At 42.7% G+C, this 10,898-nt stretch overlaps 5 protein-coding genes across 5 annotated transcripts; 3 read left to right on the top strand and 2 right to left on the bottom strand.

Moving 5' to 3' along the window:
• Window positions 1-34: 34 nt before the first annotated feature.
• Window positions 35-2,589, bottom strand: EAE97_006110 (uncharacterized protein). The gene is made up of 2 exons (XM_038876623.1): window positions 2,371-2,589; window positions 35-2,310 (listed from the first exon to the last, which is right to left on the bottom strand). The coding sequence occupies exons 1-2, from the start codon at window positions 2,444-2,446 to the stop codon at window positions 353-355; spliced, it is 2,034 nt and encodes a 677-aa protein (XP_038732330.1). The 5' UTR covers window positions 2,447-2,589; the 3' UTR covers window positions 35-352.
• Window positions 2,590-3,139: 550 nt separating this feature from the next.
• Window positions 3,140-4,843, top strand: EAE97_006109 (uncharacterized protein; the record flags this gene model as incomplete). The annotated part of the gene is made up of 6 exons (XM_038876622.1): window positions 3,140-3,252; window positions 3,324-3,457; window positions 3,522-3,723; window positions 3,884-3,969; window positions 4,109-4,714; window positions 4,788-4,843. The coding sequence occupies 6 exons, from the start codon at window positions 3,140-3,142 to the stop codon at window positions 4,841-4,843; spliced, it is 1,197 nt and encodes a 398-aa protein (XP_038732329.1).
• A 326-nt stretch (window positions 4,844-5,169) lies between these two features.
• On the bottom strand, window positions 5,170-6,023 carry EAE97_006108 (uncharacterized protein; the record flags this gene model as incomplete). Its single annotated transcript, XM_038876621.1, has 3 exons — window positions 5,170-5,317; window positions 5,416-5,754; window positions 5,917-6,023. The coding sequence occupies 3 exons, from the start codon at window positions 6,021-6,023 to the stop codon at window positions 5,170-5,172; spliced, it is 594 nt and encodes a 197-aa protein (XP_038732328.1).
• An 805-nt stretch (window positions 6,024-6,828) lies between these two features.
• Window positions 6,829-7,700, top strand: EAE97_006107 (uncharacterized protein; the record flags this gene model as incomplete). Its single annotated transcript, XM_038876620.1, has 3 exons — window positions 6,829-6,933; window positions 6,995-7,381; window positions 7,434-7,700. The coding sequence occupies 3 exons, from the start codon at window positions 6,829-6,831 to the stop codon at window positions 7,698-7,700; spliced, it is 759 nt and encodes a 252-aa protein (XP_038732327.1).
• A 706-nt stretch (window positions 7,701-8,406) lies between these two features.
• EAE97_006106 (uncharacterized protein) lies at window positions 8,407-10,038 on the top strand (the record flags this gene model as incomplete). Its single annotated transcript, XM_038876619.1, has 3 exons — window positions 8,407-8,705; window positions 8,760-8,982; window positions 9,043-10,038. The coding sequence occupies 3 exons, from the start codon at window positions 8,407-8,409 to the stop codon at window positions 10,036-10,038; spliced, it is 1,518 nt and encodes a 505-aa protein (XP_038732326.1).
• Window positions 10,039-10,898: the final 860 nt, after the last annotated feature.

The raw sequence follows: 10,898 nt of genomic DNA, 5'->3' as shown, positions 1-10,898 counted from the left end.
CCTCCTCAATGAAACCTAAAAACTCACCTGTTTCGGCGTTTACACCAGCCTAGGACATACTAGTTTAGTCACTTCCCAAATAGAGTTATTAGAATCCACGTAGCTCAAATAAACGAATGCGAAATGCATCTCGACGTGCAACAAAAAAGGTTGAGACAACATTTCCATTCATATGATACGCTGAAAATATCATTGCTAAAGTTGACACGAATCTTGTATCCGCAGTAGAGTACAATTATCCATATATGACCCCACATATGACTGCAACATTCCAAGATGTGGTGGCCTAGACCAGTGATGGGTATTTCTTTTCCGAAGAAATAAAATGGTCAGTTGTATAGTCCTTATTAAACTAATCCGAGTCGCTGTCAGGGTCCGAGTCAGGGAATCCATTAAAGGTGCCTTCTTCATCCGAATCTTCCAATGAGACTTTTGACTCCTGTGATGCTTTCCCTGAATCTTCCTCTTCTTCCTCATCATCATCCTCGTCATCTTTAACACCGAAAGCACCGCTGATGTCCCATCGATCGCCTTTTGCGTTTTTACTAACGTATTTGACGAATTTCAACACACCACTGTCCCTCAAGACAATGCTCATCTTATTCCACGAGGCTGGCATAGTGAAAAGTACTCCATCATCTTCTTCCTCTCCTGCAGCTTTGTAAATTGCTGCATCTTCGTCATTCTCATCATCGCCTGCCATGAACACTAAATGGCCTCCAACATCATCTTCTTCCTCGGGGTCTGGTGTAGGTTCCTTTTTGGGCTCTGGTGCCTTCTTCTTGCCATTTGACTTTTCTTTGCCCTTTGACTTTTTGGATTTTTGTTTAGGCTCATCCTCTTCCTCCTCCTCATTTTCCTCCCCATTATCTTCATTTTCTTCTTCATCGTTAGCATCGTCGCCCCACCCACTTGTAGGCGTCAATCCCAAGTCAACCTCTAATCTTGGTTCTCCTTCGTAATTCTTAGCAAGAGCATAATCTGAACCTTTGCGAAATCTACGTGCCAAAAGGTCATAATTCTCAATTTGACATGATGTAGCAATCTCAAGCCATTTGCGGAATTGAGGGCTTGGAAGTAAAACATTAAGAATTTCTTCGATTGGGTTCAATTCATCTTGACCACCTGAAACTTCACTGGATGGCTTTTGATAGAGGAAACGATGTTTGTGAGGTGGCTTAGCAACCTTCCAAGAACCCTTCTCGATTTCAACGCTGCTATCTGGTAGACCTGCAGCTTCTTGCGCTTCGACGTATTCTCGTACTTTGGTTGAAAATTTGACAGATAGAAGACCATCAAGAGTAACATTCGACTCCTCCTCGAAACGTTCGGCAATTTGCTCCAAGGTATCCGGTGTTAAGTAGGTGGGCGCCATGTATTTGAGTAAGAAATCCAAATCTGCCTCTTCCAGACCATTCTCATCAGCATCTTCAACCGTAGGTTCCGTCACAGTAACTGGCTCTTCCTTCGGGAAGTCATATTTATCTGGGTTGCCCTGCAATTGCATCAAACTGCTATTCTTCCCCCATTTCTCCTCAGCCCCCTTGACATATCCTTCTTCTCCAATTTGAGGGATGTGAAACCATCCACTAACAGCCATCCTAACTCTACCACCATCTTTTTCCAATTCTTCTTTGTTTGCGGCATGATATACTTCTTCAACATCGTGGAAACTCTGACCTGGTTGAACAGCAAAAAAACTCAATTGATTCCAAGCTGGTGGAATAATCTTCGAGGTGTCAGGACTAGGAGTAATAGTTGTCACCCCATCATCCTCAAACTCTTTGGTAGGGAACAATCTCAAAGCTCCACCCCATTCTTCCTTCCAAGCCACATCCGGATCAGTTAAATACAAAATGTAGCTGACTTTCCGACTTCCAATCACATCATCGTGACACAAGAGATGGCAACCTGGAGTATAAACATTGATAGCCATATCCGTTTTCCTTCCGCTCAATTCTCCAGAGCCTGTAATCTCGGCAACGTATTTTCGAAACGGAGACGAGTACAATGCATCTCGTAGCCTGAGTAAAGAAGGCAATTTTTCCAGCGCACCATCATCCAACCCATCCAGATTTGCCAAATCTCCAGATTGATGAATTTTATAGATATCCGTTTCCTTTGGTGTGAAATGCACGTTTTCTCGAATTTCGTTGCGAACAGCGCGGAGCAAAGCATCGTCGATTAATGGGCTGATAACTTGATGTTTATATGGTTCCGAGTTGGCATATTCTTTGGTATATTTCTTGAGGACCTCCTTGTCGAAGAGACCTTTTCTAAAAGACTTCCTTGCATCTTCATCCGACAGTGCTGTTACAAGATTGGGTCAGTTTGTGTGGCAGATGAAGAATAGTTGACGGAAATATATACCCTTCTTTGCACGTTTCTTCAAGATACTTTTGCCATTCTGGCCATTAGATTGAGTATCTGCCTTACGCTTCATCATTAAAACTGTAATAATGTGTTGATGAAAGGTATCAGAATAAGAATTCTGGATTGAGAAAATTAAAAGATTTTCGGGATTATCAGTTCATAATTAATTTGAAGCTTGCTTCTCCAATGACGATTTTGCCAGGGCGGTGAATTTACTTATTTGTGGGGCTACCAGCTCGAAACGCTGAGGTTGGGGTTAGAAAAGAAGGAGTTTTGACACTTGCACAACTTCACTGGTATTTACAGAATGCGTATATTGACCATGTGTACTTACTATATAAAGATTCGAATCTACGCGCCGTGGACACATTGCAGGAACATCTCTTTGAGATGAAAATAGTCTCAAGTTTGAGATTGGATATCAATACGTCCATCAATACTCCTGCATTGTGTCAGGAAAAGCAGTGAGAAGATACCTCACGTCAATTGGCTTGCGAGATTCAACGATTTTGATAGATTGGTCAGTATGGAAGCGCAAGTGCCTCGAGACTGCATTCGGGTTATTTTCGTCCGCTATTTCTGAAGAGGAAGCTCTATTGGGCAATCCCTGATTACGGCCCCTCAACCCCACGTTGCTATCCATGCCGATGATAACCATGTTATCATGAAGTAATAAGGACAAGTCAACAATCTTCTTCCCATTCCAAGTCACTTCTTCTACTGTCACACCTACAAGATCACCTACTGAAACCATACCACAACGACAATGAGCTCCTTCGATATCACAGCTACAAGAAAGAGCTTCCCATCATTGGACAAGAAGCAAGTGTATTTTGACAATGCCGGTGGTAGTCAAACCTTAGGGACTGTCATAGACAGGTATAGTGCACCTCTCTACTACATTGTCTTGGTCTATGGGATGTACAACAGATAATCTCACACACACAAAGGATCCATGATTACCTCATCAATTCCAATGTTCAACTCGGTGGTTCATACAATGTCGGCAAGAAAGCAAATACAAGTTACTCTGCAGGATATGAAGCAGCGGCAAAATACATCAATGCACCCCCATCCAATATTGGTAATCCCCTTTTCCTCATTCTCCTCGCCCGTTGAGTGATCTGATCTTTGGCGCTACCTCTTAGTCCTCGGTTCAAGCACAACTCAAAATTTCCGAAATCTTTCCCAGGCTTTTGACTTTCCACCGGATTCTGAGTTGATCATATCATCCATTGATCATGAATCAAACATTGCGTCCTGGGTCGCTCTCGCTGCATCTCAAAAGTTTACTATCAAATGGTGGACTCCACCTGCGTCAAGTAACCCAATTCTGACTCCTGAATCACTGTGTGTTTAATTCTCTTTTGGCTTCGTATTTTCAAGGAGCCAACCCTGGCTGCGCATTTGTACTGCCTGGTGAACTCCTTTTGCTGCGCAATCGATGCCATAAGCATGTGTTTTTCTTGTAGTCCATCCCGACTAGACAGCTGATTGACCCGCATTCTAGTCGCCCCCTTCTCTCCTCAAAGACCGCTCTTGTAACCCTCACTCACGCCTCCAACATTCTTGGTACCATCCACGATATTCGCGGCAGTAAGCAATCTCATTCTTCTCATGCAGAATACGGGAATCTAAAACCAATCTCGAATTGATCATATTTCCCCCCATCCAACGCAACTTCCTCCCCAAGGGTTCCCATTTCACACTTCCTTCTCACTAAATTCTTCTCCAGTTTCCGACCTCGTGCACACCATCCCAGGCGCACTCCTCTGCGTCGACGGCGTAGCTTACTCTCCTCACCGTCCTCTCGACGTCCAAGCCCTCGGCGTAGACTTCTACGCCTTCAGCTGGTACAAAGTCTACGGCCCCCACATTTCCCTCCTCTATGCCTCTCCTTCCACTCTCTCCTCCCTAAAATCCCTCGGCCACTACTTCAACCCCAGCAAGACCCTCGCCGATAAACTCGCTCTCGCAGGCTCAAACTACGAGCTCACAGGCTCCATCCCAAAAGTTGTCGAATATTTTGAAAATCAATCTTGGGAGGCAATCTGTCTTCATGAAGAATCGCTTCAGAAAACTCTCCTTCAGTATCTTCTATCTAGATCCGAAATCGAGATTCTCGGTGAACAATCTTGGGATACGAAAAAGAGAGTTTGTACGATCAGTTTTCTCGTGGAAGGATTCGGAAGCCGGGAATTTGTGGAAAAGGTGGATGAGAAAAGTATGGGAGAAGTGGGAATTAGATGGGGAATGTTTTATAGTAATCGATTGTGTAAAGACGTGTTGGGATGTGGAGATCAGGGAGTGGTGAGAGTTAGTTTCGTGCATTACAATAGCTGTAAGTTTTTGCTTTCCTTTTGATTTTCGTTCTAGTTGGGGGAAACTAGTGGTGCTAATATATGTGGTTTCAGTGGAAGAAGTAAACCGATTGATTGGCATTTTTGATGAGATTCTTGGGAAAGCATAGATATATCCACGTATATACGCTTGGAAAACAATTTATTGCGCTTGCTTGCACGCTAAATAAGAAATTCAAAAACTCGATAGCAAAATCCTCTGAAATACCGACCATTAATGCCCAACCACTGAATTCCTGCTTCCCGATCTCCGTCTCTCTCATTAATATAAAATATTCAGTTGCAGATTCCAATTCAAGTCCAGGTATAGTACTCCGTGCTGATTTAATTGACCCATTCAACGCACGAAAGGTTTCCTTTCCTTGACCTTCCCCGATCACCAATAACAAAACTTCAAAAACAAAAAAGGCAAAAAATGATATGCGCAAAAGAAATATCAACCTCGTTCCCAGAACATTCCATTATTTCTTTTCGGTGGCCTGAATTTACCAAAAGTTTGCTCCAATTCTTCTTCAGACCAGCGGCGATGAGGCTCGGTGCCCATGTATTCACCACTGTGACCTCGAGCAAAATGTTTTAGATACCTTGTAGAAAGTTGTTAACGCATGATTCATAGTCCGAAATCCGTGCTCGACAAATAACGAGGAGAAAGGAAGTATAACTTGAGAAATGAATAGCATACTCTTTCCTCGGCATATAAACTACTTTCGTTAACTTCTTTTCCTTATCATCTCCATTTTTGCCCTTGTCCTTTTTCTTCTTAACAAGTCTTGAGACTAAACCTGTCTTGCTTTTCTGTGGAATGGTATCGTTGTGGCTACTGTCTGAGCCAGAAGAATCACGTCTTTCGGCGGGAATAACATCGATGACGATGGCGGGGATGATAGAATCTTCGCTTACGGGGGTATTGTGAAAGGAGGGGGCCGCATACATATGTTCCGAGTAAGTATTTGCGGTATAAGGAGAACCTGAGAGGGCGGAAAGACGATGAGAATGGGGAAGAAGAGGCTCGTTATCGGAGCTAGTGATAGGGAGAAATTGTTAGTTTGGAAGTTGAAAAATGTATGTAGATTCTTTCTTTCATTTCAAAGAAGTTCTGATTTATGACGATATTGGAGATGAGTAGTGAGGATCTTGTCTTTACTAAGATAAAGTATGAAGGAGAATGGAAGTGAGCACTTACTCATAGAGATTGGCAGAAGGATATGTAGCGGAATTGTAACGCTGACCAGGCGCAACGAGGTCGGTTGGGGATCGATAGTATAGAAGTATTGGAGCGGCAGCCATCATGGTCGATGAGTCAAACGATTATCGAGAAGACTGGCGAAAGCCTTCAAATAAGTAAAGAAAGAGGTTTCTGGTAGGACTCCCTACAATAAAGAGGCCGACAACGGTCCCGGAAGCTCCAAGGCTATTCAAAATGACCTAGATGAAGAGGCGGTTGAGCAATTTATGCCCTCATCCGGAATCACATTGTACGACTGAGTGGCCACGATCTTTCACTCCCTCGAGATACTTTTCGTCGGTTGATTGATCGATCGGTAATGAATATATGATCAATCACAAGATGTCGACACAAACATGCGGTTATTGAGGTTATATTGACAATTTGTATTCCCCGAAAATGTGATGAAAATAAGATACACAAGAAATCACTAAGAGTCTAGACGTAGAAAATCAAGATTTATAGATAGGGTCTGGTGTATTTTATAAGGTTTTTTTGACCGGTAATCGGAATTCCGAAGGTTCATGTTTATGCCCAGGTGAGACAAGAGAAGAGTTGCTTGATTAAATTTCCCCGCATTTCTTATCTCTTATCTTAGCGCATGATTTGTGGGTTGATGATGGATTGATGATGGCATGATCAAAAAAGAAAAACCCACCTTCAACTCAAGATGTTGGATGCCTGATATTTCAGTTGCTTACCTAGGTATTGAGTTGAGCTCTCGGTGAGGGGGGACGAGTACGAATAAAACAAATACCCCCACCATAAATACAACTTTGTCTGACGTACTTTCAAGATCCAAATCTGCAAGACTTATTTCTATTTTTTGACTCTTTCTGTCAGCATATCTGCCGAAAGATTGTTATCAAAATGTCACCTCAAGCTATTATTGCTCCATCTATTCTATCTGCAGATTTTGCAGAATTGGGGAAAGCATGCTCTGATACAATCGGCCAAGGAGCAGATTGGCTCCATGTAATTGAATATCAGTCCACAATGTTGAATTCATGCTAATTGGTGATTTTGTGATTTGCAGGTAGATATTATGGATGGTCACTTTGTGCCAAACATTACTTTTGGAGCACCTGTCGTGACGAAGATCAGAAGTCATGTCGACCGACCAACGGCGAAACATGGAAAGGGAACATTCGATTGTCATATGATGATTGCTGAGCCTAAGAAATGGGTAAAGGAATTCCAAAAGGCCGGATGCGATCTTTACTGCTTTCACTACGAAGCTGCAATTTCAAGCACTGCAGCAGAAAGTCCGGAATCGACGAGCGAATCGAAGACAAACCCAAAAGAATTAATCAGATATATTCATGACAACGGAATGTTAGCAGGAATAGCAATCAAACCAGATACAAAAGTTGATGTGCTATGGGATATTCTCGAAAACCCCGAAGAAAAGGAAAGACCTGATGTGAGCATTTTGATGACACAAACATAAGGGAATAAATCGCTGATAATTGTAGATGGTATTGATCATGACGGTCCACCCCGGGTTTGGCGGACAAAAGTTTATGGCATCTGAATTACCCAAGGTCGCTGAACTCAGAAAACGATACCCAGACCTCAATATCGAAGTTGATGGTGGATTAGGTCCCGGAACAATTGATCAAGCCGCAGATGCTGGCGCAAATGTGATTGTTGCGGGTAGTGCTGTTTTTGGAGCTAAGGACCCATCTGAAGTTATTGCCAAGCTCAGACAGGCTGTTGATAGCAGAAGGGAAAAGTTGTAATGACAATGCAATGTGACATGTAAGTTCGTACACGGCGGTTATAACGGGACATGAGCGGATACACAGAAGTCGATATACGTGTTCGATCGTATCGCAAACGCCCAAACTTCAAACCAAGCGGACATTCAAATAGAAAAATAGAGATAGATTCCCAGCCATATCCGTCCAATGTGACCTTCAACTTCCAGAAATTTAACAAAAGGAGTTCCACATATGAATGCCATGCAACGCAAATCCTTTCGGCTTCGAAAAAAGGGAGTTAAAGAGAATAATCTCATAGTCGAATACCACTTTTGGACATCCACTTGAAGCAAAATAAGTATAGAGATTCCGAGAGTTCGCCGGCTGATGACTTATGCCCCCTCATTATTGGCTGCGTGAGTCGATTTGCCAGATTTAGCGTGGACCCGAGAACATGGGGATGCGGATGTGCCAGAATCAAAATTGCGGGGTGAAGACGGATTCCACAGTCGGCAGTTTTGAAACTCCAACTATAATTGAACTCGATGTCGCTGGATGTTTTATGTTGGTTGAAGTTATCTTCATATTTTAATTGAGGTGTAAAGAAGCAAAATTCTTTTTAGTGTTGCGAGATACCCCTGAAGCTATTGTTATCCTTTTTCCCCGGTGTTCAAATCTTGCACTGGACCCTGCAGCACATCCTTCCGGCAAAAGAACCGATAATTGATCATCGCTCTAGTACACAATGGCCGTTATCGATTTTCTTCTCACGCCTTATACGATTCCAATCGCATTGGTGCTCTTCTTTGCTGTTCCATATTTCACATCCAACACAGCTATCAGAGATGTCCCCGGACCCTTCGCAGCGAAATTCACAAGATTATGGCTACTGCTACAAGCTCGATTGGGCTATCGATATCTGAGTGTTCACGATGCGCATGCCAAATATGGAAAGATGGTTAGGATCCAACCGGATCATGTTAGTATCGCAGACGATGCTGCTATCCAGCAAGTTTATGGTCATGGTAACGGGTTCTTGAAGTCGTAAGTTGTTGAATAGTCTGTAAAAATTTCAATTGCTAATTTGCTTCTTTGCAGAGATTACTATGATGCTTTTGTCTCTATTCAGAGAGGTCTATTCAATACTCGAGATCGTGTCGAACATACGAGAAAGCGCAAGACCATTTCGCATACTTTTTCCACGAAGAGTATTGGCCAATTCGAACAATATATGCATGGAAATTTGGATTTGTTTGTGAATCGATGGGATGCACTGTCAGATAATGCTCATGGCCAATTCGCAAAAATTGACTGTCTTCACGTATGTTTGATTCTCCAGTGTAAGCTATGTTGCCATATACTAACAAGTTTGTTTTTGTAGTGGTTCAACTATCTCGCTTTCGATATTATTGGCGACCTTGCATTTGGAGCTCCATTCGGCATGCTTGAAAAAGGAAAGGATATCACGGAAATCAGAAAAACACCTGATGCGCCAATCACTTACGCCCCAGCTGTCGAGGTTCTTAATCGTCGAGGTGAAGTTTCCGGTACACTTGGTTGTTTACCACAACTTAAACCATACGCCAAATACCTTCCAGATCCTTTCTTTAGTCAAGGTCTTGCTGCAGTAGAAAACTTGGCTGGTATTGCTGTTGCTCGTGTGAGCCAACGTCTTGATCGTGAGAAGGAAGATGGTCGCGTTGACTTACTCGCAAGACTTATGGAAGGAAGAGACGATACAGGTGCCAAACTTTGCCGGGCAGAATTAACAGCAGAGGCGCTCACTCAGCTTATCGCTGGCTCAGACACTACATCCAACACATCCTGTGCAATTCTCTATTGGATTTGCAAAACTCCAGGTGTTCTTCAAAAGCTCCAAAAGGAGTTAGACGATGCTATTCCTGCAGGCGTCGATGTTCCCACTTTCGACATGGTAAAGGATTTGAAATACATGAATAGTGTCATCCAGGAGACACTCCGCATTCACTCTACCTCTTCTCTTGGTCTCCCACGTATCGTCCCACCTGGAGGAGCGGAAGTATGTGGAAAATTCTTCCCCGGATATACTGTCCTTTCCGTACCAGCGTACACAATTCATCACTCTAAAGAGATTTGGGGAAGTGATGCAGATGAATTTGTACCAGACAGATGGTACAATTTGACGGAGAGACAGAAGAACGCTTTCATTCCTTTCAGTTATGGACCAAGAAGTTGTGTAGGAAGAAATGTGGCGGAAATGGAATTGGCACTTATTGTCGCGACGACATTCAGGAGATATGAATTTGATCTGTATCAGGATGTATTGGAGACCAGAGAGGGATTTTTGAGAAAACCGCTGGAGTGCATGGTGGGGATTAAGAAGAGGGCAAATATTTGATGGGGGGGTAGTGGTAGGAGGGGTTTGTGTATGTTTAGCTTTTCGTCTTGCATTCCAGGATAGGATTAACTGTCATCTGTTGTATATTATTGGAAAATTGTATTCATTCATGAACATTGGAGAGATCTTTGAGGAATACATTTGCTCAAGTGCATGCATGCAGTTTTTTTGGTCTACAAATGTGCAAGTAAGTTATTCTAAAAAGAATTGCATAGTAAAATTCTGATGAACAAGTTGACTCACACAACCAAATCGCAGTAAAATATCGTAATCTTATATTTCCCATAATTGGATTCTTCCTTCACCCGTAGATACATACATAGATACATACCTCTTTTCCATATTCCTCCCAAAGATGAGCATCAAAAAAGATCACTCCCTAGGTCATAGAATAGATACTTAAAACTTGCTTCCCTCACATCGAACAACCATCCGAATTAGTGTAGGGGTTAACATAACTCGCTTTCATTATTATATGATCATCAACTCATGCGATCTGGAGCCGAGTAGCCCCGGGTTCGATTCCCGGATTCGGAAAATATAATTTTGCTTTTTTATCTTTTGGTGCGGATGTTGATTTTGTAGTTTTTTATTCTCTGTCTTTTGGGCAAGAGAAGAAAGAGATGGGAGGGAGCAGTTTTATCTATTTTGAGGTCTCTATAGTGAGAAGCTGGAGAGAGAGGAGAGGTCGGAAAAGTTTGATGCATAGCATGTCTGTGCGTGGATGGGATCCGCATTATAATGGATCGGTGGCGTGTGTGGTGAGGGGCAAGAGGGGTACTTATTAATGTTTGATAAGGGTTTAAGCCTAGGTGAAGTAGGTCCATAATGGATATCGTAGGGCTCTAAGAGTTACTTCT

Source organism: Botrytis byssoidea (assembly GCF_014898295.1).
Source record: "Botrytis byssoidea strain MUCL 94 chromosome Unknown BBYS_011, whole genome shotgun sequence".
Taxonomy (NCBI): Eukaryota; Fungi; Ascomycota; class Leotiomycetes; order Helotiales; family Sclerotiniaceae; genus Botrytis; species Botrytis byssoidea.
This window is presented reverse-complemented; position numbering and strand designations above follow the sequence as displayed.